Below are 26,563 nucleotides of genomic sequence, written 5' to 3'. Positions count from 1 at the left end.
AAAGCTATTAAAATACCTCTTATTTTTCAAGAAAAGTGAGATTGTATCAAAAACCAGCTAAAAGAGACAGTGACTAGTGAAAGCAAGAAATGGTAAGAGTCTCTATAGCTCCAGAGAGTTTCTAGAGGGTCCAGGATATTAGCTATTTGCCATATGTAGCATCTGAGTACTTGAAATATGGCTAAAGTGCATTAATATGTACTGTAAGTATACAATATACAGTGGATTTCAAAGTCTTGGCATAAAAGTATGTAAAATGTCTTCTTAATAAGTTATTTCATAATGATTACATGTTGAAATGGTAATATATCAAATACATTGGGTTAAATATATTGATAAATTAATTTCACTACTTTTTATTTTTTTATTTGGGTACCAGAAAATTTTAAGTTACATATATGGTATGTATGTGTGGCTCAGAATAGATTTCTATTGGACAGTAAAGTAAATGGGAACAAGTGGGATAAAAGATAATAAGAACTTAGAAATAAAATATGTAAATTGACAATATCTTGTTTTAGAATTCTGTGCTTTATAAATGTTGCTTCTCTTTTTTTATCAAACCTAATGATGAAGATCAATTCCCATGATAATAGAAATATTTTCTTTAAAATATTTTATTAGTAATCAACACACAAAGAATAAAATTGAGTAATTTTATATGCAGAATTTTTTTAGGTTTGGTATAATAAACTGACATGTATTTCTGGAACTATTTGTATAAAGGCTGTACTAGAAAAAGTAACACAAATAACATATAGTAATCTTAAATATTCAAATATCTTTGCTATAGATGTTAGAAGAAACCAAAAATTCAAGGATATAGAATTTCTTTGAAAAATAAAAATTTTAAATGTAATAAATTATTCTTTATTTGCATGGTTAATAATATGCACATTCTACATAAATCATATATCAACATGTAAAAGATTTAAAATTTAAAATGTGATTTAACAGGTAAGTCTGAGACAACTACTTTTGGAGTTAAATAGAGTAAGACTTTTATTTTATCTAAATCAAAATTATTTTACATCTTAAAAATACAAAAGTATGTTTCAAAAGTTATTAAGATCAGAAAATCTTTTTGATAAATTATAAACTTAATATGTATATATTCCAGAGGATCTTAAATCTTAATTTATTCTATTGATTCTGTCAGAATTTAACTCCTAAGCTCATTAACAAATTAAAAATTCCCTTTGAGTAAGTAATTTATCCTTACTGACTGACCTTAAAAGGAAAATAATAAAGTTAATTATATCTGCAAGATGAAATTTTACTTTCAAAAAGAGTCCTAGCACATGAATTGATTGCATTTCAAGAGTTTACTTGTAAATGAGCTTCCAAATCTCAGTACATATTTAAAAAGGGAGATTCCTACTACTTTCCTGACCCTATATATAACTAACTTTTTAGTTTTTTATTGTCCTACAATTAGTAAGAATCTCATAGCCAAGTATAATAGATCTCTAGGTATTTATAATGGTAGACTGGCTGTGTAACAACAAACTTCAAAAATTTAGGGGGTTTAAACAAACAAATTTGATTTTTCTCTTACATGGAAGCAATGAAAATGAATGTCATTAAGTGATGTTCTCAACAGCTTTCCTGCAAATGGAAACACAGAAACTCAATTTATTTCCAATTTATGTTTTTTCTCTTCTTCATCACTTCTTTATTCAGATATAAATTGGGAAAGAAAGGAAAGCATCACACATAGAAAATTTTAAGCATATTTCTGTCTTTAAACTAAGTTTACATCTGTCAGAACTTCATCACATGGTTCTACCAAACTACAAAAGAATTTAAGGAATTTATCCTTGTTGAGCTAAGACTCCATGACTGCTATTGGTTCCAGGCTTTTCTTTTGATCAAAATTTTTATTATATTATATTATTTTATTTTTAAAATTCCGTGTTGCAACGTTGAAAGAAAGAAAAAAAAGATAAGGAAGGAAAAAATAAAGAAGAAGAGAGAGAATGAGGGAGAGATGAAGGAAAGGAAAGGAAAGAAGGAAGGAAGAAAGGAAGGAAGATATGGTTTACAAGTATAACATACATATTTCTAGAGACTTTTGCAATGTATTTATACTTCCAAAAACAAAAATGAACAAACAAAATACAAATCAAACAAAAAATATTTCTATATAATCTGTCTTTTTTTACTGAGTTTCAATAAGAAAAAAAAGTTACACAAAAGCTGTTACAATACCTTTTCTAATGAAGTTAGATAAATTGTGTGTTTGTGTGTGAAGACACAATCAGGATTTACATACATGTCTAAGAAAAATTTAAACATTTGGTCCCAGACACTTATGAGCTAGAGATACAAGATTGTAATTGCCAATGTTGTTTGTTCATAGATGGAAATAAGACAAGATGTCTGGTTTAATGTTTACTGCAGAAAATGAATTAGGGAGCTCAAACAATGGTTTGAAAGATTGCTAATTGATTGTAATATTTCTCATAGTAATTTGGATTCCTTCTTTTCATGAAACATTGAAGAGTCCCTCAAATCAGGACCTGTTTTCCCACATTGTAATATTTACTAGAGTTGAGTTAGTAGTTGACCTCTTTAGATGAGTCACAGGCTCTCTGATCTGTTACAATTTCACTTCCTCCAATTATTTCACACTTTTGGATACTGCAATAGTTTAGATTACTATCAGGTCTCTGAAGGCACTGAGTCTGTGATTCTTGATAGAGCATCTATGAGTCACTATATGTAAACAACTTTTAGCCTATATTCAAAACACCTGCAACATGAAATTATTCCCTAGTATAAATTAAGTTCAGAATATGATGCTAAATATACATATTCAGAGTATTCAAATCATCTTACTGGTGCTTATGCATTTACATAATTTTAATAGTGTATAATATATGTGTAGGTCAGTACATTATTTGACTTTACATTTTTGATATTCAAATTGGATAATTGTAAATACATGTTCTGGAGTCAGATACCCTGCACTAATCAGTTTCAAGGTATTAAATGTCTCTTTGTTTTTATTAATTTTCTAATTTAAAATTGAATCGTAGTCATAACTACGTGATATGATGATTGTTGGAATTACGTTAAATGAGTTAAAGTCTGTAAAGTACTGAGGAAAAAAGTAAACTGTACATTGTAAACAGAGAATAAGTACTTTTATTTTTATTCTGTTTTTCTAAACAAGAACAGAAAACATTCTATAAATGTTAAATAAGTAGAATGAATTCATCAACAGCTGTCAAAATTCATTTTAACCCCATATGTAAATTTATATGTATATATATACACACACAGACATAAAGTTGGCTAAAGCAGACATAACGACTATATATGATGATTTTGTGGAATGAATTATTCTAACTAGTCATATCACAGATTCTTAGTCACAGTGAATAAATGATTTCTTGAAATTTGTAAAATCTTAAGGCCGTTTTTTTAATTTTTCTGAGTATTCTTAAATAAACCAATTTTAAAACAAACAAAAACAACTTCATTCTGCCCCAGTAAATAACCAAGAAACAAGCAAACAAACATAATATCAATAGCAGTCAAAGGCACTTAGGATTCTATTACTTCTAAGTAAACAAATGATCTGTCTGTCATTCTCAACATGTCCCAACACTTACTGGAAGTTCCATGACTAAAAATCATTTATTCCTAAATTTAAAAATGGGAAACCACTGTGTAAATGCATAGTAAAGAAGAATAAATACGTTTTTAATTATAGAAATGTTAACGAGTAAAAGCTAAACAAATTCTGTTTTTTCTTCTTTCAGGTCTCTGTTGTCAATCAGCTGGATATGCAAGTCATTGTTTCTAATGTGCCCCCCACTTTAGTGGAAAAAAAAATAGAAGATCTTACAGAGTAATGAATTTTTGTTTACTTATATATTTTTTTTCATACAGCTATAACTTTTAGTGGATTAGGTCATTTTAATCATTATGCTGTTCAGATGAAATATATTTTTAACATACTGTCTTAATAATTTAATTTGCTGTTTTCCTGAATAAGTACTTTTTTGAAATATGTGAATAATTTACAAGTACTTTCAAATAGGAATAAATTGGATGTGAGAAAATACTATTTCAGAATTATTTGATTGATGCATCAACATAACCTCAAATGCAGCATCTAAGAAATAAATTATAACAGTAATTATTTGAGTATAAATCTTGATTTTGTGGCCCCAAATTATTCAAATGGCTCAATATCTAAGCAATCCAGCTAATTCAGGGAATGCTATTTCTCAGAATGATATATCTAAATAGCTAGAGCTTATGTTTTCAAAAGCCAAGTGACTACCATAATTCTAAATTATATATATATATATATATATATACTTAATTATTTTAAAATATATGCTATACCTTCTGCCTTTGGATAGTGTACTGTATACTGAACATGTTATTGTTGGCTCAAAGTTCTGATTATCTATTAAGCAGCAGTTTTTTAATGTTCTAAATGTTATCAAGGATTATTAAAATGTATTTACTATTTTACTCTTAGCTACTCTAACCTAGCCTGCCATCATTTCAAAATTTTTATATTGGTGTTTATATATTTTTGTGTCTTCTATTAAGTTTAGGTCAATAGATGTCATTTATCACTGTTATTCTCCCTCTCTCTTGCAAATATCTCTCACTTGTAAGTTGCTAGAGGAAGCTTCATATAGGTAGCTAAACTTTTACTAACTATGTGTCAAATAAAATACAATAGGCATTGATAAAGGCAGGAGTGATTCCCTTGTAATGGGCATATATACACTGCTCACAAAAATTAGGAGATATTTTATAAGTTCCTATTCATTTTCAAATATTCCCTAATTTTTGTGAGCAATATATTTGTTAACAATTATTTGTAGACATTTTATAAACCTGAAGCTTTGAATATCATGTAAAATGTCCCATGAATAAGCTAATTATTAACACTTAGGAATAAAATATCAGTAATACAATATCTTGTTCATCTCTGCAAAAATTGTTTATATATGCTTAATCTTTATCAAAATAATAGCTGATTACACTTGAAATTTTAGAATTATGACTGTCTTCTAGCTGCTTTAAAGTCATCTATTGGGGTGAGCTTTCTTTGATTATACTATTTAGAAGAGATGACATTCTCTTTAACCTCTAACCCAGAGATTTTTAACTCGTATGCAGCAAGAATTTTTAAAACATGCAATATCTATTTATTCAGGGACACTGACCTCTTCTTTTTTTAGATTGTTAAATAAAAAATGACAATAGCCAACACAACAATAGCCATCTGGTGTGAATGAATCAGAATTATACTTTTTCTTTTTGGTCATATAAGTAAAAATTGTGTTTTGATTTGCTACAGAATTTTAGTAATTAGTTTACAAGTGTTATGAAATGAAAAAGTTTGAAAATAGCTTCCCTAACCCTTTATTCTTTATTTTTCTTCATAACATTATCCAAATTTTTATTATATGTCAATTTCCCACTGAAATATAAACTCCATGAACCATGAAATCTATTTTTTTACTGCTATAGTTCCATTTATGTAGTAAGTACTCAATGTATTTTACTGAATAAAAATTTTATACAAGCAAAATCATAATGCCCCTTTCTTCATATTGAGACAATTTATGAAAACTTAAAAAAAGACAAGATAAAAGTATAATTTCATAACAATTTATATGATTTATGACTTTTAAGTGAATATGAAGATATGAATGAGAAAAATCACACACCTTTCAAGGCTTGAGAGAAACATCTCTCTATGCAAGGAGCTTTGACTTTAGATAACATTGGTTTTAAAACATGAGTTTGGGTATATAATTTATTCTTTCCCAGACTGAGTTTCACCATTTGTTGATACAAGCTAATTCAACTTACATTAGGACTGTGATAAGAACTAAATTATATAAACCATTCAGACTACGAAAACCATGAACATATTTCTATTGATTGTTTTTAGAGAGACAGAGAGAGAAAAGGAGAGAGAGAGAGAAGCATTCATTTATTGTTCCACTTAATTGTGCATTTATTGGTCACTTCCTTTATGGGCCTTGACCAAGGGTTGAACCAGTAACCTTGATGTTCCAGGATGATACTCTAACCATTTAGATACCTGGCCAAGGCAATGGAAACCATAATCATTTAATGAATCATTGATATTATATTAAAAAAGAGGTTAGTAACCTAAAGTCAGTAGGATAAGGCCGGAAAAGGCCAGAGTTTTTCACTTTCTACTCAAAGAGCAGATAATATAGTAATGAAGCTCAGATTAAAGATTCAGACAGACATGTTTAAATATTATTATAGTTGTGTGATTTCTGAAGCAAGATATTTAACATGTAAGGCCATAATTCCTCATCTTGAATTTTGGAAAAAGAATGTCAAGGTTGAGTTTTGCTTTTTATGGAATTAAATGTAAATTTTCTAGTGCAGTAAGCATATCAGACACATGACTGATTTTTGTTTGTTTGTTTTGGTAAATTTTTTAAAACCTGTATTATGTTCAGATTCTTAAGAACAAAAATTTCTGATTTTATTCTTTAATTTTAAATTTTTTAAGTGAGAGGAGGAGAGATCGAAAGATAGTCTCTGACATGCACCCCGACTGGATTCACCCAGCTACCCCTATCTATGGCTAATGCTTGAATCAATTCAGCTATCTTCAGCACCTGGGAAGCTCGAACCAATTGAAGAGAAGAGAGAAAGAAGGGGGAGAAGGAAGGGAAGAGAAGCAGAAGATCGCTTCTCATGTGTACCTTCACCAGAGTTTGAACCCAGGATGTCTGTACCTCTGGGTGATGTTCTATCCACTGAGTCACTGGCCAAGGCTTCTGTTTTTATTTTTATTATTATTATTATTATTATTATTATTAAGAAAAAGGTGGGGAGGCAGAGAGACAGACCCCCACATGTCTCATGTGCCCTGGCTGAGATTCACCCACAAGCCCCCTACCAGGGCGATTCTCTGCCCATGTAGGCAGTTGCTTCATTGCTTGGCAACCAAACTATTTTATCACCTGAGGAAAGATCATGGAGCCATCCACAGTGCCTGTGGCCAACTTGTTTAAACCTTCCAAGCCATGTCTGTGGGAGGGGAAGAGAGAGAGAGGGAGACAGAGAGAAGAGGAGGCACAGGAATGGGAAAGCAGATGGTCACTCCCCCATGTAGGCCTGACCAGAATCTAACCCGGGACATCCACATACTGGCTGACACTCTACCACTGAGCAAACAGGCCAGGACCTCTGGTTCTTTTTTTAGTGGACTTCTTTTTAGAGAAGTTTTATAGTGACAGAAAAATTGAGCAGAAGTTATACTCCCTTCCCCCATATAGCTTCCCTCACTATCAACATTTTGTACCAGAAAAGTTACAATTAAAACCACAATGACGCATCATTATCACCCAAAGTTTATAGTTCACATTAGGGTTCACTCTTGACACTGTACATTCTGTGGGTTTGAACTAATGTTTAATATAATATAGCTATAATTATATATAGTATCATACGGTCTAGTTTCACGGCCTTAAAAATTTCTTTGTTCCACCTATTATTCATCTTTCCCTCCCACACTAACCCCAGATCTTTTTCTGTCTTCAGAGTTTTACTTTTTCCAGAATGTTATATAGTTGGAACCATAAAATATGTAGCCTTTCTGATCTCATTCTGAAAACTACTTTAGTAGATGAAAGTGATAGCAATAAACATTATTAGACCTGATTCAGCACCAGGAAGCCCCAAATGTTCAGTCTTAATGCCTAGGGGTGACTAATGAAAATATACACAAGATGAACAGCAGAGTGTCAATTTGTTTATTGAAAATGAGAATTTAGTGTTCCAGTGACTAGACTAACCAGTACGTTCATTTCCTGTAGAAATTCTTAGATGACAAGTCACCTCATTGTTAAAGCCATTTTCCATTATTTTCCATAACACATCCCTACCTATGAAGTGAAAAACTTTAATTTCATATGGTCATCGCTTTTTTTTTTCTTTAGGAAGACCCTATATTAAGCCAGACCATAATCCAAAATTTACTTGGGAAGCATAAAACCAGTACAAAGTAGGAGAGATGACGAAAGAAAAATGCAATGACCTAATATATCTATTTGATGATGAAATTATTTGTAAAGAGAGTCGTCAGTTCCTTTGATGTCTAAGAGCACAGAGCCTGGAAAATTGAATTTTTATAGTAAAGGATAGGTGCTATAGTGATGCTAATGATTACTCTCTACTCCCTGGAACTAGCTAAAAGTACTCTACTACACTTTGCTGTTATTTTTGTTATTTAATGCTCATAGAATTAACTAATATCCCTTTGTAACGAAACATCCCTTTTTTATTATATTAATGTATTACAGCTAGTTCTATGTCCCCTTGCATATCTATGTCCTTCCTGAAGTCTTTTTGATTGACATTAGGACTTACCTCTTCTTGAGTCCTATGTATTTCCTTTACTTATAAATTCTTGAGATTAAGGAGTAGGAGAAAAAGCTGTGAAGACAAAGTCAGGGACACCTGCCTATATACAAATTAGCAATAGTGTCTAAAGAAGCAAAGAAATACTTGCATTTGATGTCTTCTTCCTTTCTCCTTCCACTTCATCATGAAGCCTCATGAGTAGAAGTAGTTTGGGATTCTAAAATTTAAATTCCTAAGAATCTGCAAAAATGGCATTTTCAAGAAGTATAAATTAATGAGTTTAGAAATATTATTACAATATAAGTTGGAATTGATCCTTTATATGAAGAGTTGCTCAAACACTCCTCTTACTCTCCAAATATAATATGAAAAATCAATGATAGAGGACTTCATTGCAATAGTTATCACTGTTGTGGATGAATTCATCTGAATGAAATATTTATATAGCATCTGAAATGTGTCTGTATAAATTGTAACTCCTGGTATTAAGGTAACAAATCATGCTTTAGAAATCTAGTCGAGATATATATTTCTGAGATGACAATTATAATGTCTCTTAGGTAAAGAACCTATGAAACAGAAAACAATTGATGCTAGTGCATATTTTTAAGGCAATACAATAAAGACTGGGTGTTGAAAGGAAAGATTAAGTTGAAGAGCAAATAAATACAGTGTCTTTGATCATTTTTGCTTTCTTTTTGTTTTATAGTCGGTAGAATTAGGGAACTATTTGAAAATTTAAAATAATATTTTATAATGTTTAATAGTGATATTGAAATGTTTTACTAAGTTATTTATCTTTATTATAATTTTAAATGTTAAGAAATTAAAATAATTTTAAATGAATAATTTTAATAACAAAATAATTTCATAAATAAAATTTTATTTTCAAAAACATGTAGTAGGTTGGATTTAGCCTGAGGTTCTTAATTAGCCACTGCTAATTTAGAACACCATATTCTCTAGATAGGAAAAGTTACAATGCTTATTTATTCTATTCAAATTCCTATAAAAATCACTTTGGGAAAAATGTCACATGAAATTCTTAAGCAATATATTAACTTTTTCTCCCTTTGGAAGGCTGTTGTTCCTTTTGAATTTAGAAGTTCTAAGTTCACCACAGGTTACCAATGACTAGCCCAGAAATCTTGGGCCAGTAAATTAAACTTTTTGAGTTCTAACATCCATATGTGGAAGCTGACAATTTATTCATTAAATTAAAAGTAGTTCTTGATTGTAAGCACTGGAGATTTAGCAGTGAACAAAGCAAAAACCTTGTTCACATAAAACTTACATTCTATTGAGGAAAAATAGCAAATAAATTAATATATAATATGATGTTAGTGATAACTGCAATAAAGACAAATAAATACAAATAGCAATATAAAATTATATAAGAAAAGTATATTTAATATAGAATGGTTGAGGAAAACCTTTCTAATGAGCTTACATCTGAGCAGAAACCTAAAAGAAGTGAGGGAGAAAGTAATGTGGTGATGTGTGTTTATGTGTGTGTGTGTGTGTGTGTGTGTGTGTGTGTGTGTGTGTACATGCCAGCCTGGGCTGGAGGAAGTTATTCCAGAGAGAGAAAATTGCACATATGAAAATGCAAGAGTTAGAAGCATGCTTATTAATTTGTTAATCAACATATAAGGTGGAAAATGAGTTACCTAGGATATTTTAGGCCCCTGGAAGATTTAACATTTCACTCTGTATAAGAAAGTCCTTATCACTGTATGTCTAACTTAGTAGTCACGTGTGGTTAATGAATGCTTGAAAAGTGGCAGATTCCGATGAGAAGTGCCATAAGTGCAGTATGAAATACATACCTGATTTCTAAGACTTAGTCCAACAAAATGAAAGTAAATACCTCTTTAATATTTTATATAGATTACATATTGAAATGGTCATTTTGAATATATTGAGTTAAATATGATATATTCAACTTAATATCACCATTTTATTTTAATGAAGGTATGAGAAAATTTGAATTTAAACATACACTTTGCATTATATTTCTTTTGGACAGCATTGCCTCAGATGTTAAGCACAGAGATATAATGTTCTGGCTTACATTTTAAAAGGTTGTTAAAGCCCTGGCCGGTTGGCTCAGTGGTAGAGCGTCAGCCTGGCGTGCGGAAGTCCCAGGTTTGATTCCCGGCCAGGGCACACAGGAGAGGCGCCCATCTGCTTCTCCACCCCTCCCCCTCTCCTTCCTCTCTGTCTCTCTCTTCCCCTCCCGCAGTCGAGGCTCCGGGCAATGGGGATGGCTCCTTGGCCTCTGCCCTAGGCGCTAGAGTGGCTCTGGTCACGACAGAGCGACGCCCCAGAGGGCCAGAGCATGGCTCCCTGGTGGGTGTGCTGGGTGGATCCCGGTCGGGCGCATGCGGGAGTCTGTCTGACTGCCTCCCCATTTCCAGCTTCAGAAAAATACAAAAAAAAAAAAAGGTTGTTAGGTTGGAGATTAGGTGACCAGATATAAGTCTATAACAACAGTACAGGAGAGCCATCATCATTGTACCTTGGACTGGTGGTAGAGGTATGGATAGGAAGAAGTGATTAGAATGAGAATATATTTTTAAAGATACAATCTCCAAAATTTATTATGGATTGGATGTATGAGGAAAGGTAAGAAACGATAATGACTCTTAAGTTTGGGTCTGAGAAAAAATCAACAAAATGAAGATAGTTACTTTTACTTAGTCACTAAAGATTTGATAAAATTATACTTGTGAAAGGAATAGTATTCTTTCATGGAAAAGATTTACTTTATTTAGCAATATTTAGTTCACATCAATAACCTTGAAGTCAGTTGCCTCTCTCACCATCATCTGCTGACATCCCAATTTGAGAGTGGATTGAAACTCCATTATCTCCTCCCACAGCCACTGTCTCTACAACAAGGTTTATTCTTTTTATTTTTATGTTTATTATTAATTTTAATGGGGTGACATTGATAAATCAGGGTACATATGTTCAGAGAAAACATCTCCAGGTTATTTTGACATTTGATTATGTTGCATTCCCATCACCCAAAGTCCAATTGTCTTCCCTCACCTTCTAACTGGTTTTCTCTGTGCCCCTCCCCTCCCTCAATCCCCTCCCTCTCCCCCCCCCCATAACCACCATTCTCTTGTCCATGTCTCTGAGTATCATTTTTATGTCCCACCTATGTATGGAATCATATAGTTCTCAGTTTTTTCTGATTTACTTATTTCACTCAGTATAACATTATCAAGGTCCATCCATGTTGTTGTAAATTAGGGGTCTCAAACTCGCGGCCCGCGGGCCGCAGACTAATCCACGAAGTTCAAAATATTTTGGATAAAATTAAGTAAGCCCGTGGATTAGTCTGCGGGCCGCACAAAATTGTTCGGCAGGCCACATGCGGCCCGCGGGCCACGAGTTTGAGAACCCTGTAATGATCCGATGTCAACATTTCTTATGGCCGAGAAGTATTTCATAGTATATCTGTACCAAAGCTTTTTAATCCACACATCCTCTGACGGACACTTGGGCTGTTTCCAGATCTTCGCTATTGTAAACAATGCTGCCATAAACTTGGGGTGCATTTCTCCTTTTTAAACAGTGCTATGGTGTTCTTGGGGTATATTCCTAAAAGTGGGAGAGCTGGGTCAAAAGGCAGTTCCATTTTTAATTTTTTGAGGAATCTCCATACTGTTTTTCATAGTGGCTGCATCAGTCTGCATTCCCACCTTGCAGTGCAGAAGGCTTCCCTTTTTTTACATCCTCGCCAGCACTTATTCTGTGTTGTTTTGTTGATAAGTGCCATTCTGACTGGTGTGAGGTGATATTTCATTGTGATTTTAATTTCATTTCTCTAATAATTTAATTTCATTTCTCTATTGGCCATCTGTATGTCCTCTTTGGAGAAGTGTTTATTCATTTCTTTTGCCCATTTTTTGATTGAATTGTTTGTCTTTCTAGTGTTGATATTTACAAGTTCTTTATAAACTTTGATTATGAAACCCTTATCAGACATATTGTCGAATATGTTCTCCCATTTTGTAGTTTGTCTTTTTATTCTGTTCTTATTGTCTTTAGATGTGTGGAAGCTTTTTAGTTTGATATAGTCCCATTTGTTTATCCTGTCTTTTATTTCACTTGCCTGTGGAGATAAATCGGCAAATATATTGCTGCAAGTGATGTTGGAGAGCTTACTGCCTATGTTTTCTTCTAGGATGCTTATGGTTTCACATCTTACATTTAAGTCTTTTATCCATTTTGAACTTATTTTTGTGAACGGTGTAAGTTGGAGATCTGGTTTCATTTTTTTGCAAGTAGATGTCCAATTTTCCCAACACAATTTATTAAAGAGGCTGTCTTTACTACATTGTATGCTCTTACCTTCTTTGTCAAATATCAGTTATCCATAAAGGTGTGGATTTATTTCTGGGTTCTCTGTTCTGTTCCATTGATCTATATGCCTGTTCTTATGCCAGTACCAGACTGTTTTGAGTAGAATGGCCTTGTAGTATAACTTGATATCAGGAAGTGTGATACCTCCCACTTTATTCTTTTTTTTCAAGATTGCTGAGGCTATTCTTGTTCTTTTTTGGTTCCTTATAGATTTTTGGAATATATTTTCTATATCTTTGAAGTAAGTCATTGGTATTTTAATTGGTATTGCATTGAATTTATAAATTGCTCTGGGCAACATAGACATTTTAATGATGTTTATTTTTCTAAACATGAGCATGGTATATGCTTCCACTTGTTTGTATCTTCCTTGATTTCTTTTATCAATTTTTTTTTATCAATGTTTTATAATTTTCTGAGAACAGGTCTTTAATCCCTTGGTTAAATGTACTTCTAGGTACTTTATATCTTTGGTTGTAATACTAAAGGGGATTTATTCCTTAATTTCTCTTTCTGACTGTTCATTGTTGGTGTATAAAAATGCCTCTAATTTCTAAGTATTAATTTTATATCCTGCCACCTTACTGAATTCCTTTATCAGGTCAAGTAGTTTTTTGACTGAGACTTTACGGTCTTCTATATACAATATCATATCATCTGCAAATAATGATAGTTTTACTACTTCTTTTCCAAAATGGATACCTTTTATTTTTTCTTCTTGTCTGATTGCTGTGGCTAGGACTTCTAGAACGATGTTGAATAAGAGTGGTGAAAGGGGACAACCCTGCCTTGTTCCTGATCTTAAGGAGATTGCTTTTGATTTTGGCCCATTGAGTATGATGTTGGCCATGGGTTTGTCATAGATGGCCTTTATCATGTTGAGGTATGTTCCCTGTATTCCCACTTTGCTGAGAGTTTTGATTATGAATAGGTGCTGGATTTTATCAAATGCTTTTTCTGCATCTATTGAAATTATCATGTTGTTATTCTCCTTCCTTTTGTTTATGTGATGAGTCACATTGATTGATTTGCAAATATTGTACCAGCCTTGCCTTCCCAGAATAAATTCTACCTGATCGCAATGTATGATTTTCTTCATATATTGCTGGATCCAGTTTGCTAATATTTTGTTGAGGATTTTAGCATCTAAATTCATCTGGGATATTCACCTATAATTCTCTTTCTTTGTGTTGTCTTTGCCTGGTTTTGGAATCAGAATTATGCTCACCTCATAAAAGGAGCTTGGAAGTCTTCCTTCCTCTTGAATTATTTGAAATAGCTTGAGAAGGAAAGGAGTTAGTTCTTCTTTGAATATTTGTTAGAATTCACTTGTGAAGCCATCAGGCCCAGGACTTTGCTGGGAGTGTTTTGATTTCATTAATTGTAATTGGTCTGTTTAGGTTTTCTGATTCTTCCAGATTAATTTTTGGAAGACTATATGTTTCAAGAAATTTTTCCATTTCATCTAGGTTGTCTAATTTTTTGGCATACGGTTCTTCATAGTATTTTTTTTTACAATATTTTGTATTTCTGTTGTGTCAATTGTTATTTCTCTGCTCTCTTTTCTAATTTTATTTGAGTCTTCTCTCTTATTTTCTTGTTCAGTCTGATTAAAGATTCATCGATCTTGTTTACCTTTTCAAAGAACCAGTTCCTGGTTTCATTGATTCTCTGTATTGTTTCTTCAGTCTCTATGTCATTTATTTCTGCTCTGATCTTCATTATTACTTTCCTTCTACTACCTCTGTCTTTTACTTGTTGTTGTTTTTCTAGTTCTTTTAGATGCAGGGTCAAGTTGTTTATTGGAGCTTTTTCTAGCTTCTTAAGGTATGCCTGTAGTGCTATGAACTTCCCTCTCCAGGACTGATTTTGCTATGTCCCATAAATTTTGAGTTGATGTATGCTCAATATTTTTTGTTTCTAGGATTTTTTTTATTTCTTATTTGATCTCATTTTTAACCCATTCGTTATTTAATAACATGCTATTTAGTTTCCAAGTGTCTGAGTATTTTTCAGTTTTTATGTTGTGGTTGATTTCTAGGTTCATGCCATTGTGATCTGAGACAATGCTTGATATGATTTCAATCTTCTTAAATTTGTTGAGACTGCTTTTATACCCTAACATGTGTCTATCCTAGAGATGTACCATGAGCACTTGAAAAGAATGTATATTCTGCTGCTTTAGGATAAAAGGTTCTAAAGGTATCTGTTAAACCAGTTGATCTAATGTGTCCTTTAAGTCTGCTTATTTTTGTTAATTTTCTTTCTTGAGGATCTATCTAGTGATGTTAGTGCAGTATTGAAATCCCCTACTAGTATAGTATTGATGTTGATCTCGCCCTTTATATCCATCAAAGTCTGATTTATATATTTAGGTGCTCATATATTAGGTGTGTAGATATTTATAATGGTTATATCTTCCTGTTGGGTTGCTCCCTTTATCATTATGTAGTGACTCTCTTTATTTCTTACTATAGCCTTTGTTTTAAAGTTCATTTTGTGTGATATAAGTATTGCTACTCCAGTTTTTTTTTCATTTCTATTCACTTGAAATATTTTTTCCTATCTTTTACCTTCAGTCTATGTGCATCTTTTGTTTTAAGGTGTGTCTCTTGTAGACAACATATGCATGGGTCCTGTTTTCTTATCCACACAGCTACCCTATGTCCTTTAATTGGATCATTTAGTCCATTTACATTTATGATTATTATTGCTATATAGTTGTTAATTGCCATTTTATTCCTTAAAGCTATATTCCTCTTTTGCTATATTCTTTTTCCCCATTGATCTGTTTACAACAGGCCCCTTAGCATTTCTTTCAGCATTGGTTTGGTTGTAGTGAATTCCTTGAGATTTTTTTTTTTGTCCGGGAAGCATTTTCTTTCTCCTTTAATTTTAAATGATAGCCTTGCTGGATAAAGTAGTCTTGGTTATATGCTCTTGTTTTACATTAGTTTGAATATTTCTTCCCATTCTCTTCTGGCCTCAAGTGTTTCTGTTGAGAAGTCTGATGTTATCCTTATGGGGGCTCCTTTGTTAGGTGATAGCCTTTTTTTCTCTAGCAGCTTTTAATATTTTCTGCTTATCACTTAGCTTTGGTATTTTAATTATGATTTGTCTTGGTATAGATTTTTTGGGATTTCTCTTTAATGGAGTTCTCTATGTTTCTTGAACTTGTGGTGTTTTTCCTGCACTAATTTAGAGAAGTTTTCAACTACAATATGCTTGAACAAAGTCTCTATCCCTAGTCTTTCTCTTCTTCTTCAAAAACCCCTATGATGCGAATGTTATTTCTCTTCATGTTGTCACAGAGTTCTCTAAGAGTTTCCTCAGACTTTTTCAGTCTTTTTTCTTTTTTCTGCTCTGCTTCCATGCCTTCATTTATCTTGTCCTCTAACTCACTGATTCGATCCTCAGCTTCATCCATCCTGCTTTTAATTCCTTCCATTGTGGTCTTTATTTCTGATATTGTATTTGTCATTTCTGACTGATTCTTTTTTATTATTTCAATGTCCTTTTTTATATTTGTTATGTCTTTATTATAGGTGTTCATAATGACCATCTATTGTTGTTCTAAGATCTTTGAGCATCCTAACAATCATCATCTTAAATTCTGCATCCAGTAATTTGGTTATATATGACTCATTCAGGTTCTTTTCTGGGGATTTCTCTTGATTCGCTTATGTTGCATTTCTCTGCCTTCTATTTTGTCTGTATATAAGAAGGTTTTGGCCACTGGAGTCCAATGGGTGTGGCCTTTGTGTTCCTTTGGTATGATCTGTCTTCTGGCCTGCAACCCTCTCTGCTGCTGCTGCCTAGGGCATTCAGGTATGGGTGTTGCCTATGCCATGCCACTGGGGCTGTTTCTGTGGTTTCCACCTCTCCTCCACTGTAGGGGCTGTGATCATGTGCCTGGGTCTACAAAAATTGGAGGCCTTGACCTTCACCCCACCCCCACAGGTGGGGTTATGTGCTGAGTCCGGCCTAAGCCTCGGCACCACAGGCAGGGCTGAACACCTTTGTTCAGCTGCCGGTTTCCACCTGTTTCTGGGTTTTTGTCCTGCCTCCTGCAGGAGAAGCCCGCATGTTACTATGGTACAATATGTATTAACTTATTTATACTAAGGATTAAATCTCTGTCAAATAGCTCAAATTCACAATAATTTGTATTTTGTCTCTGATGTTATTTTTCTTATATATTAAGGTAATTTTTTCTTTTTCTTTTTTTTGGTATCACTTGGATTTCCCAAAAACATATATATTTTTCTATATGCAGCATGAACCAAACGCAAATGACTTATAACTTAGATTATATTGTCCCTTAAGATTCTATTCTATTTTATTGATTTACTGAGGAATCACGCATGTTGATGTGCTTGCTTTCAGTAGGATTGTTTTGTAATAAAATGGTGGCAATACTCACCATTCAATAGCTGAAGCTATGCTAGTGTCTGTTAAGTAAAATGAAAAAATATTAAAAAATAATAAAGTTCCTCACTTAATATTTGCCATATGATATAAAAGTTTCAAATAATAATTTAGCAATAGTTGTTCTCCATTTTCTATGCACATACATTTAAAAAGTATGAGGTTATCTACTACATTTAGATGGTATATTATGTCAAAATCGTTATTTTTTAAAATTTTTTTTTATTTATTCATTTTAGAGAGGAGAGGGAGAGAGAGAGAGAGGGAGGAGAGACAGAGAGAGAGAGAAGGGGGGAGGAGCTGGAAGCATCAACTCCCATATGTGCCTTGACCAGGCAAGCCCAGGGTTTCGAACCAGCGACCTCAGCATTTCCAGGTCGATGCTTTATCCACTGCGCCACCACAGGTCAGGCAAAATCGTTATTTTTTTCTGTTTTATAGTTCACTGTTTTTGGTGCTCAAACATTTGGAAGCAATAAAAATAGCCCAAAACAAACACACAAATACTTTCTATAATTACACTAAGGATATTTAAAAATTTTTTTAAATAATGTTAGATTATTTAAACTATTGCTTTTGTTTTCAGGAAGAGATAAGTTGACTCTTACTTAACTGGAAACTTTTTAATATAAAGCCAATTAAAAATTATTTTTTGCCCTGGCCGGTTGGCTCAGCGGTTGAGCGTCAGCCTAGCGTGCGGAGGACCCGGGTTCGATTCCCGGCCAGGGCACACAGGAGAAGCACACATTTGCTTCTCCACCCCTCCACTGTGCCTTCCTCTCTGTCTCTCTCTTTCCCTCCCGCAGCCAAGGCTCCATTGGAACAAAGATGGCCTGGGCGCTGGGGATGGCTCTGTGGCCTCTGCCCCAGGCGCTAGAGTGGCTCTGGTCGCAACATGGCGACGCCCAGGATGGGCAGAGCATCGCCCCCTGGTGGGCAGAGCGTTGCCTCTGGTGGGCGTGCCAGGTGGATCCCGGTCGGGCGCATGCGGGAGTCTGTCTGACTGTCTCTCCCTGTTTCCAGCTTCAGAAAAATGAAAAAAAAAAATTATTTTTTTTTAGTTTTAGAGCAGATAGAGACATTTTTATATAGTCTGTGTCTGCTCTGAAAGAATAGTACGAGCATTAAAATACTATACAAGTAGTGTTGAAACAAGTATTCTATTACAAAAATAGCAAACTTAAAGAGTCGATTGAGGCTGACCAGGCAGTGCCACAGTGGACTGGGATGCACAGGACCTAGGTTTGAAACCTCAAAGTTGCCAGCTTGAGTGTGAGTTCATCCAGCTTGAGTGTGAGCTCATCCAACTTGAGCTCAGGCTCACTGGCTTAAACGCGGGGTCACTGGCTTGAGCATGGTGTCATAAATATGATGCCATGGTAGCTGGTTTGAGCCCAAGGTTACTGCCTTGAGCAAGGAGTCACTCGCTGTGCTGTAGCTCCCCAGTCAATGCACATATTCAATCAGTGAACAACTAAGGAGACTAAGGAGCCACAATGAAGAATTGATGCTTTTCATCTCTCGTCCTTTCTGTCTGTCCCTATCTGTTTCTTTCTGTCTCTCTTTCTCTCTGTATCTGTTACACATACACAAAAAAAGAATAAATTGCGATAGATTGTGGAAAGGAAAAATTCATTTGATTCATAAAAGACAATTATGATGAAAGTACTAATATATTGGCTCTAATATTATTTTAGCTTATGATTTGGGCTATATATTTTGAACGAAGTTGAAAAAATACATATAAATATGTGATGGGAGAAAGATTAATTTATACAGGTATATTCTAGCCTTTGATTTGAGATAAATGGTTGTTCATATTACAAAGGTAAAATTCATTAGTAAAAACAATGGAAAAAGATATTTACAGTCTTCTATCACACTTATCTTTTCACCAAAAAAAAAATCTCTGAAAATGGAGGTGGAAAAATTAAAAAGAGAAGCTGAAAAATATAGTGTTATAGCGCTTATGTAATTCCCTAATATCACTTCGTTGCGTTCAGTTTAACTTTTAGAGCTTTTGTTTGCACCAAATGAAAAATAGCTAGAAAAAAGATGCAGTTAAAATATGATCATGATATATACTTCCATTAAATCATTTGAACCACAGTTGCTTTATAAGATTTCATATATATATATATATATATATATATATATATATATATATATAGTGTGCATTTAGTCCTTTCAAAATTTTTCTCTCACATTCTTTTATGTTTTATGGTCCAAAAGTTTTGCCAAATAGGGTAACTTATTATTATTTTTTTTTATAATATGGCCCAACCTATGTCAAAGTAAATATATTATTTCTTTGGGCAGCCATTTAATTGATACCTAATCATAAATAGCTAATTCCTTTATTCTCTTAATTATATTTATGGTTCCTTTCTTAACTTTCTTCAATCTATACAAAAGTTATCTCTGTCTATGCTGCTGTTTAACATAAAAAGAATTCAACCACATGTTTATATAAGAAAATTCTATTTATATTTGCAAAAACACCAATGGTATTTTAGATACATTTACTTATATCTTAGTTGTATTAGGTACTAAATGTAATTATTTTTTAATGTTCAACCTCATTCAAAGAGAATTTAAGTCAGTTTATAATATTTATACATAAAACAAGGTAAAATACTGTGAACATGTCACAAAAATATAACAAGCAAAATAAAAAGAAATTAAAGGAGTCAGAGTGACACTAGTAATAGAGGTGCTAAAACTGCCCTGCATATGACAAGAGTAGTTTTCATCATTCTGGAGCCAAAGTGAAAGAAGCAAACAAACAAAGAAGAACAAAATCAGTTAAGAAATTTAAAAAAATAAACAAATCATTTTTGGTGGAAAAGCAGAGCTACTTCTCAGTTAAATGTCAGATTGTAGGGAAATGTTTTTATCTTGTAGGACATCATAGCAAGAGTATCTCCTAATGTCATGAAGACATTAAGTCCTGTTCATGGTCCTGAGAAGGTAACTTAGCATATATGGTCTATATCAAGTCTCTAGGGTCTAAACTGACAGAGGAAATAAGTTTAGACTATCAGAAGAGTATGTTTTACATATCCCTCTGGCCATCTGCAAAGCCTATTGATTCGTTTTAGCCAGGCTTTTGAAAAAATATTGACAAGAATCTAAGATGGAGCTTCCTATATTACTAGCTAAATGTAAACCAATTTACCTGAACAAAAGCTAAGGAGGGTTAACAATCATGAAATCTGAAGAGTTTCTATTAACACCACTACAAATATCTAACATCTATGGCATGTTCTTTATTTGCTGGGTTTTGTGAAATTAATTAGTGTTATCCAATTAACTTCTCAAAGAGACCCTTAGACGGTAGGGCTAATCATTCCTATTGATAGATTAATTCTCTAAAACTGAGAGGTTGAGTAATTTCCACAAAGACATAGAGTACTGGTGTTAGTTTAATTTGAATCTACATCTATGGGCCAGCAGCAGGCTGGGCTCCAAAACACCCCAAAAGTGTTGGGAGGCAAACCTAATTAAAAATCCAACCTATCTTTTCTTGGGGATGAGTTGAGCACACAATGCCAAAAATCACATCAAATGACAATTTTAGTTTGGCTCGTTTACATAAATAGGTAATTGAGAAGATGGCTGCTGTAGCAATTTTAGTGTAAAAAATAGCTATAAAACTATTTTAGTTAAGACTTTATATTTAATTTTTTATAAGGCAATGTCTGATTGAAAATACATTTATAGATAACTAGATAAAACAATACTATAAATTAAAATTAAGGGGAATATACCAAAAATAACTTGGTTTGAGAATAAATTAGTTAACTTAGCCAGTTATGTATTGGTACCTTTAGTTTCATATTTTTAAAAAAGGTTTTGCATAGAAAAAAATGTTTCAGTTAAGTGTTCCTTTCAACATTTACCTAAGAAAATCATTTAAATACACAATTTCTTTTCTGAACATTAATTATCATGTGGTAGCACAATAAAACATGTTTTAAATACATATATTTATATATAAACATATATAACATTTAAACAAATACATAAAATGTATTTACATATAAATATATACATGCATGTATATTTATGTGCATATTAAAAATACTATATGTTAAGTATATTAACATAATTATTTAGAAGTTTAGTTTTTAAAATTTTGTTTAAAGATAGCGTAATACACTATTAACTATTATAAGTAAGTTACAGATCTTTTAAACTAAAGTAGAAAAATAAACCTTAAATGGGAATTTAATTTTTGTATAATTATAATTATTATATTAATTCATTCACACTCTATTTGGCTTCTTAAAAGCTCAGTAAAGTGCAGTTCTTTGTTTGAAACAGTTTGCCACAAACAAATACCGTATTTCCCCAAGTATAAGACGCTCCCATGAATAACATGCATCTTAATTTTGGGACCCAAAATTTGAAAAAGAATATATTACATATAGTTATTGAACTCAAGTTTTATTCATCATAAAATTCACACAATTCATTACTATCAAAACTCCCATCCATTAGCTTGTCATCATCTGTGTCTGATGATGAATCACTGTCTTCAATAATAAATGCAAAAACAAACATGAAAATGTAAGTAAAAAACATCTACAACCACTGTATAAGATGCACCTAGCTTTTAGATCTCAATTTTTTTTCCAAAATGGGTGCATCTTATACATGGGGAAATAAGGTACTTCTCTGCTATGTATTTGGTTGAATTACTTGTATTTTATATTGATATATTGCTTCCAAGAAGTTAGATTCAAAGAAAATTTAAATGCCTGAATTTTTCAATAATACAAAATCTTATCATCATTCTATGATGAGCAACTCTGCAACTTTAAACAGAGTATAAAATATAAGATCAATAAATTTTAAAGAGTCTAGTAGGATGAATTAGAATAGTACTAGGAAAATTGGACAGATGTTGCTACTGTGAGAAATTAAAAATGTGATATGGGCTTTGCTATGACTTGACCTTAAAATGAAATATGCATAATGTTAGTTCCAATGTGCTAGAAATCTACTCAGGCAAACATCAGTAAAGGGAAATGAACTGGAAGGCTGCTGAGACGTGACAGTATCAGTAGAAGGATGGAAGAACGGCTGGGGAATAGTCAAGAAGGGTAGTTGCAGAGGCCTGGAAAGCAAGAACAGCAAATATAGTTGGATATTCAGTTTCTGTTGGGTGAGGATGATGTACCTCCAGTGTATGAGTTCCACCATTTAAAAATCTTGTGCCTTTGCCTCAAGAACCAGATTCCAGGGGGAAAACAAAATGGCCTGCTCTGAGTCACATGAAGTCTTTGATGGCATAGGATGATGGCAGGACAGGATGACTGATTAAGGTCCTACTGGGGTATAACTTGTTGGACACAAGGCTAATTCTAAAAATTAGCAGTCAAAAAGTAACCTAGTCTACTTGTGAAATGAAGTATTAATGACTTTTGTATCAATGCCTTCTTTTCATGAATCTTATAAGGGTTAAATACAATAGCACAGTCGCAAGCACGCAGAAAAGTAAATAACCAATGAAAGGAGCACTGTGGTTGCCCTTTGTCAACGAATAAGCAGTACATAGGATGGCATTCATTACCAAAATGAAGAGGGAAGACTTGATTTGGACTTGCTTGTTATTATTTGTTACTCTTGTTGCAGAAAAACACTTTTAGAACTTCTTTATTTTATAGGTTTTTTTGAACATTTTTTTTTGTTATAATTGAGCAGAGTTGACCAGAATTCACAGATTAACTGAGAGAAAAACAACCTATGCAATTGGAAACTTTGTGGCTGTTCACTGTGGGAATAGGAAATCAATGAAAGGGAATAATGAATAATCTTTTGTTTTATAAGTATAGTTTACCAAAAATCTTTGCATATCACCTGCTTTGACTGGTAATATGTGGACTTATTTGATAAGACTAAATAGTATTATCAAAGCCAAATTATTAAATTCATCCACCTGTGTACTCTGGCCAAAAATTGCATGTGCTGGGATTTGGAGCAAATAAAGGAATTAATTTCTTAGACTTGATCAATCTGAAGCCAGACCAGCTTGAACACTGAAAGACTCAGCTCCCCAATGGCATAAAGGTCACAAGATATATAGGACAAAATTACAAGGTACTGTGGTGTGGGTTAGGGATTGAGCATCCTATTAGGAGCTGATTGGTCAGAGGTGAGGTAAGGGTAATAAATCATTTCTACAAGTCTTGAGGATGATTCCAGGATAAGCTTTTACGTCCAAAACCAGTTTCAAGGAGAAGTTGCCAAGGGGTGGTCCCACTTTAGGGCTCAGGAACTGAAACATAACTTAGATCAAGATGTTATCTTTCGCCTTCCTGGAGCTTATATCTTGTAACCATTAGTCAGAACCAGGCTATCTACTGCCACTGAGGTCAGAGAAGATGAGATACAGGTCAGTGAAGTGTGCTGAGAGAAAAGGGGGGAAAATGATAGTTTTAAAGCTACAATTTAAATCAAATTAGAATTATGAGGACCCTTGGTTTCACTAGGAGCATAAGAAACAGTTTCTTTTAACTATCTACTTGTACCCTGTGTCAGATAGAAACAAATCTGAATTAGAATAAAATAAACTTTATTTCAAAGATTATTTGAGAGGATAGGGGGTAAATTAATGTATTACGAGGAAAGAAATTGTAATAGGAAAACTCTGATACCAAGAGAGCTGCAGGAAACTTAAAGGCTAAGCAGAAAAGGGCTTTTCTTTTACAGAGAGAAGTAAACAAGGCTAAAAAGAACCTGTGTGGGGAAATGAAAAGGTCAGACACTAGACCAGAGAATGTTCTACTTTGGCCTCAGTAGTTTTGGGAGGGGCCTTTTAGGAGGAGCCAGGATGCTGCCTCAGGCTAAGGGTAGGTCAATATTCAGGAGCTTGGAGGAGATTTAACCAATGCTCGATTAATGAGAATTTTTTCTCCTTTAAAATATTTATTGAATTTATTGGGGTGACATAGGTTAATAAAGTTACATAGATTTCAGGTACACAATTCTACAATCCATTATCTATATATAGCATTGTGTGTTCACCACCCCAAGTTAAGTCTCCCTTGTGTTCTGATTGCCCTGTGAGGACAGAACAATTCAGCTAATCACTCATGAAGTAAAGAATGGGAATTTGCAAGATCTTTGCCTGGCTTTGTCCTGGGTAAACAAAAGGGCCTCCATAAGTCTCTATGAGCTTTATCTAAGCCAGAGGAAATGGCTTTCTGTGGTAAACAGTTTCATGGAGCATAGCAAGGTGGGGGACTTGCAACCCTTGTTATTTTCCAAGAACACAGAGCTTTAGGTAAAATTCTATATTTTCAAGTATAAATGAAGTTATTGGTGTGAACCTGTATTTTATATTTCCAGGAATGTCATTAGTTAAATGTACTTTAATATGTATTTCTTTGTTCTTTGTTCAATAGTATTACTCTATTAGAGCTCTTAAAATATCATGCATTTTATGTCAGATATTAAATCACTGAGCAATAATGATAGTATAAAGTATAGGCTCCCCCTATCCCTATCCTAATCCAAAATAGAACCCTATATTATTTTTTTTTAATTTCATATTAAGTTGTAGAACCAGTATTCACGACCACCATCAAAGCCACCTCGCATTTGATCCAGACATACGGTAACAAAATTGTGGAGCCAAAAACTGGTGGTCCATTTTGCTTTATTCTAGACTCACACTCAACAAACAAGTAAAAACACACAGCAGGAAACACTTCCCTTTCCATTTAGGGCTACCAAAGCCACTGACTAATCCAAGTTTTCCTAGAATCAAAGGCTCCCACCTCTTTGCCTCCATTTTGACTGCATCCTCTCCTCCACGTGGCCTCTCTCTCTCTCTCCCCTGGAACAAAGTAATCTCTCTATCCACAATGGCCTCAGAACTCCTCCTTTTAAAACCTTTCAGCAAAACAACCCCCTCCTCCAGCACACATTAGCATAACCACACCCCTTCCCCAGCAAAAAGGGCAATTAGCTGAATCACAGGAGGGTGGGGACCATCTTTAACACTGAGTGAGAAAAAATAACTTATTTGCCCAACAAAGTATACATACATTTCCAAAATAGTTTTATATCTATCCAATGTAGGGAGAGAAGCAGTGACTAAAAGATTACAGAAGAAAATCACCCAGAGCACTATTAACATAATTTTTATACTGCTCACAAAAATCAGGGGATAATTTAAAATGAATATTGATAGGGATACAACCCGGCAGGTTTCCTTTCATTAAAGCCTGTTACACTGGTCTTTGAACTCTGATTGATTCTATCAAATATGAAGCAATACAATATCCCTTAATTTTTGTGAGCAGTGTATTTGAAAATGTCAGGCTTATGAAGACTCCCAAGGCCCCTAGGGGAGGAGGGCAGAATATTTTATGGCATTTTAGAGAGAGAGGATTGGCTGAAGTTCAGATAGTTTTGAGAACAGAAGTCTTGTTCTTATGGATTAGCAGCCACTGTTTGGGTTGTCTGGGGAATCAACACAGTACAGAGGTACAGATAGGTGCCAAGGTCATGTGCAAGTAGAGAAACATCTGTGGAAACTAGAACGTATGTTGGCCACGTTAAAAATTCTCAATCCTTCAGGGATTTTTGCAGAATATTGTATTTAATAAATGTCTCATTATTTTGCATTAGAGTGAAATGCATTTTTCCCCATACTGTAGACATAAAATTTCATAAAACAGTGTTTATGGTTGCTTGGGGTCATGCATAACCTCTACCTTTCTGGAGATGTTAGTCAGCTTTAACACTATACTATTTAACAGTGTGTTGAAACCACTACTACCATAAAAACTTTTTCTCATGTGCAAAACACTGGACTTCAGAAAGAAACAATTCAGATAGTTCAAGGTAACTGAGACAAAGCACAGGAGGGGTTTGTGCTCTATATTCAATACAAAAGATGATAGGAAGAAGCAGCCTGAATTCTGAAAAGACGTTACCCTCTTTTAAGAGCCATCTGTGCCTACATACATGCTTTAAGGAATATAGTAAAGCATCATAAATTGATCTCTAGGCTTTAGTCTCTCCTTAAGTTTTTATGTTTTTCTTTAAACCAAGAATGATATATAAACTTGGGCCTTTTTTTTTTTTTTTGTATTTTTCCAAAGTGAGAAGTGTGTTTGTGTGTGGGGGGCGTGGGGCTGACAGACACACTCTTGCATGCACCCATCTGGGATCCACCTGGCATGCCCACCAGGGGGCAATGCTCTGCCCATCTGGGGAGTTGCTCCACAGCAATCTGAGCCATTCTAGCACCTGAGGTGGAGGCCATGGAGCAGTCCTCAGTGCCCTGGCCAACTTTGCTCCAATGGAGCCTTGGCTGCGGGAGGGGAAGAGAGAGAAAGAGAAA

General features: G+C 33.7%; 1 protein-coding gene across 1 annotated transcript in view; it reads left to right on the top strand.

Moving 5' to 3' along the window:
* Positions 1–26,563, top strand: part of PCDH15 (protocadherin related 15) — a 1,080,236-nt gene that overhangs the window by 1,000,900 nt on the left and 52,773 nt on the right. The window contains exon 28 of the mRNA XM_066242956.1: positions 3,771–3,859. Coding sequence (XP_066099053.1) covers positions 3,771–3,859 — 89 coding nt within the window. The remainder of the gene's footprint in view (positions 1–3,770; positions 3,860–26,563) is intronic.

Source organism: Saccopteryx bilineata, chromosome 9 (assembly GCF_036850765.1).
Source record: "Saccopteryx bilineata isolate mSacBil1 chromosome 9, mSacBil1_pri_phased_curated, whole genome shotgun sequence".
NCBI classification, from domain to species: domain Eukaryota; kingdom Metazoa; phylum Chordata; class Mammalia; order Chiroptera; family Emballonuridae; genus Saccopteryx; species Saccopteryx bilineata.
This window is presented reverse-complemented; position numbering and strand designations above follow the sequence as displayed.